General features: G+C 46.0%; 1 protein-coding gene across 1 annotated transcript; it reads left to right on the top strand.

Annotated features, from left to right (window-relative positions):
- Positions 1-874: 874 nt before the first annotated feature.
- LOC113316425 lies at positions 875-1,405 on the top strand. The gene has a single exon (XM_026564607.1). It carries the CDS (start codon positions 875-877, stop codon positions 1,403-1,405), a length of 531 nt encoding a protein of 176 aa, XP_026420392.1.
- Positions 1,406-2,441: the final 1,036 nt, after the last annotated feature.

Genomic DNA, 2,441 nt, shown 5'->3' with positions numbered 1-2,441 from the left:
ACTATGTGCCGAGATTGGGAAAGTCCCCGAAGCCTACGCAATCTTGGGCTTCAAAAATAGTCTTAGGAAGACAGATCCTATATTTGTACGCATGTACGAAACCATGCCAAAGAATTTGGGAAAGCTAAGATAAATCCAAGAGGACTACATAGCCCTGGAAGAACTTCAAGACGGTACTTATGATAAATCGGTGAAAGGAACTAGTAGAGGAGAAAATGTCGTAGAACCACGGAATCCTAGGGTGCCAGCCCAAGGAGCGGGGCGATCTAACAACAGATCAACTCAGTTTGATAAACATCGGACTGGGGAATGGAATGGGCGAGACCAGGCCCAACAAAAGAAGGGAAAGTTCGTAGACCCAGTCTACACGAAGCTGAACATTCCCATATCCGAGATCCTCAAACATATTGACGGAAAGCATAAAATCACTTATCCATGGAACAAAGGTCAGCAGCCGGAGCGGGCTAAAATTAGAACTGACTTCTGTGAATTCCATCAATTCCATAGCCACACGACAGACTCGTGTAGGGACTTGAAGAAGATGATGCAAGATATGATCAGCGAAGGCAAACTTCAAGAGTACATCGGGCAACCAGTGGTGCCACTCGCAGCCGGGACACCTGTACATCGGGTGGAAATCCCTCGTGAGCCGCAATATCTAGGGTGCAACACGATATCGCACTCGGAAATCATAGCCCCCACAACTTAAGGACATATTACGGGACGAATTCACAAGCGCAACTTCGCTGGTGATGAAGTCAACAGTGTCGCTAGAGAACCCCCGATAGAGGAGTGGATGAAATTACCTATCAGTTTCTCAACCTCGGAGGCACCAGATGAAGGGAAAAACCACAACGACCCCCTGGTGGTCACGATGGCTATTGCACTTACCGAATGCGAATACAAGGAGAAAACACCAAATACATTGCCATGGGCGATGCCAAAAATCCTGATCGAAGGAGGAAGTTCCGTCGAGATATTGTTTTACGAAACATTCAAGAAGATGGGTTTCAGAGACGATTGCCTGATACCCTCCACCTACAACATATTTGGCTTTAACGGATCCACAACTCGCCCTAAAGGTGAGGTGATATTAGAAATCCGGGTGGGAACAATCCATACCCTAACAACTTTCTGTGTGGTAGATGTATTATCACCTTACACAGCTATTGCCGGGCGATCCTGGGTCCACGAGATCAAAGGAGTAGCCTCGACCTACCATCAAAGGCTAAGGTTCCCTACGCCTAACGGTGTAGCAGAAATCATTGGAGACTCCGAGAAAGAAAAACACTGCTACGAGATGGACGTTCGAAACGGTGAGAACAAAGTAAATTCTGCAAGAGCGAGAAAGAAGCGAGCCAAGAATGCCAAAAAAAGGCCGATATCGATGCTTACATATCCATGAAGAATGATGCAACGCGATCAAACAGTGAGCCAGTTCAGGACAACGTACCTACCTCGGATACGCCCATGGGTCCCATACACAATCTCTCCGATGTTGGGGAACTCAAATCCAATTTCTCGGCCTTGGAGCCGACGAAAGAAATAAACTTCAGAACACCCGAAAATACGGGCATGGTGAGAATATGAACTCTCATCGATAAGGAGTAAGAAGAAAAGTTAATACAAGTATTATAGGAATATTCCGATGTCTTCGCGTGGCGCATGGAGCACATGCCTGGAATAGACCCGGAGGTCTGTTGTCACCACCTAAAGATTAACCCAAAGCACAAGCCCATGCGGCAAAAGATGCGATAGGTGGCACCTGAATACCACGAAGCTATCCAAAAGGAACTAAAGAAAATGGAGGCATCGGGGGTGATACGAGAAGTACAGTATCCAGTATGGATATCTAAGATGGTAATTGTACCTAAGAAAAATGGAGGGGTAAGGATCTGCATTGGCTTCAGTGACCTTAACAAAGCTTGTCCAAAAGACAGCTTCCCAATTCCTAACATCGATCAGCTCGTGGAGCCAACCTATGGATATGGGTCGTTATCCCTCATGGACGGATACTCGGGATAGAAACAGATCCCCCTCGCCAAGGAGGACCAGGAGCATACCGCCTTCTTCACCCCCAGGGGTCTATACTACTATACCAAAATGCCATTTGGATTAAAAAAAAAAGCAGGCGAAAATACGGGCATGGTGCAAAAAATGTTTGACGGTTAGGAATATAAAATCTTAGAAGTATATGTAGACGATATGCTTGTCAAGATAAAGCTCCCACAAGACCATGCCAACGATCTCAGGGAGATCTTCGAATAAATGAGGAAATATAACATGAAAATCAATCCTGCAAAATGTGCCTTTGGAGTAACCTCGTGAAATTTCCTAGGATACTTGGTCACCAAGCGCGGAATCGAGGTAGATCCTGAAAAGGTGCGTGCTATACTAGAAATGCCTTCCCCTGCGACAGTCAAAGACGTGCAGAGATTAAG

The sequence above is a fragment of the Papaver somniferum genome, chromosome 10, assembly GCF_003573695.1.
Source record: "Papaver somniferum cultivar HN1 chromosome 10, ASM357369v1, whole genome shotgun sequence".
NCBI classification, from domain to species: Eukaryota; Viridiplantae; Streptophyta; class Magnoliopsida; order Ranunculales; family Papaveraceae; genus Papaver; species Papaver somniferum.
The sequence above is the reverse complement of the archived record's forward strand: the minus strand, read 5'-3'. Positions and strand labels throughout refer to the sequence as shown.

Excerpts from the sequence above, each read along its gene's own strand:
- LOC113316425 (XM_026564607.1), top strand. The coding sequence starts at position 875 with ATGGCTATTGCACTTACCGAATGCGAATACAAGGAGAAAACACCAAAT.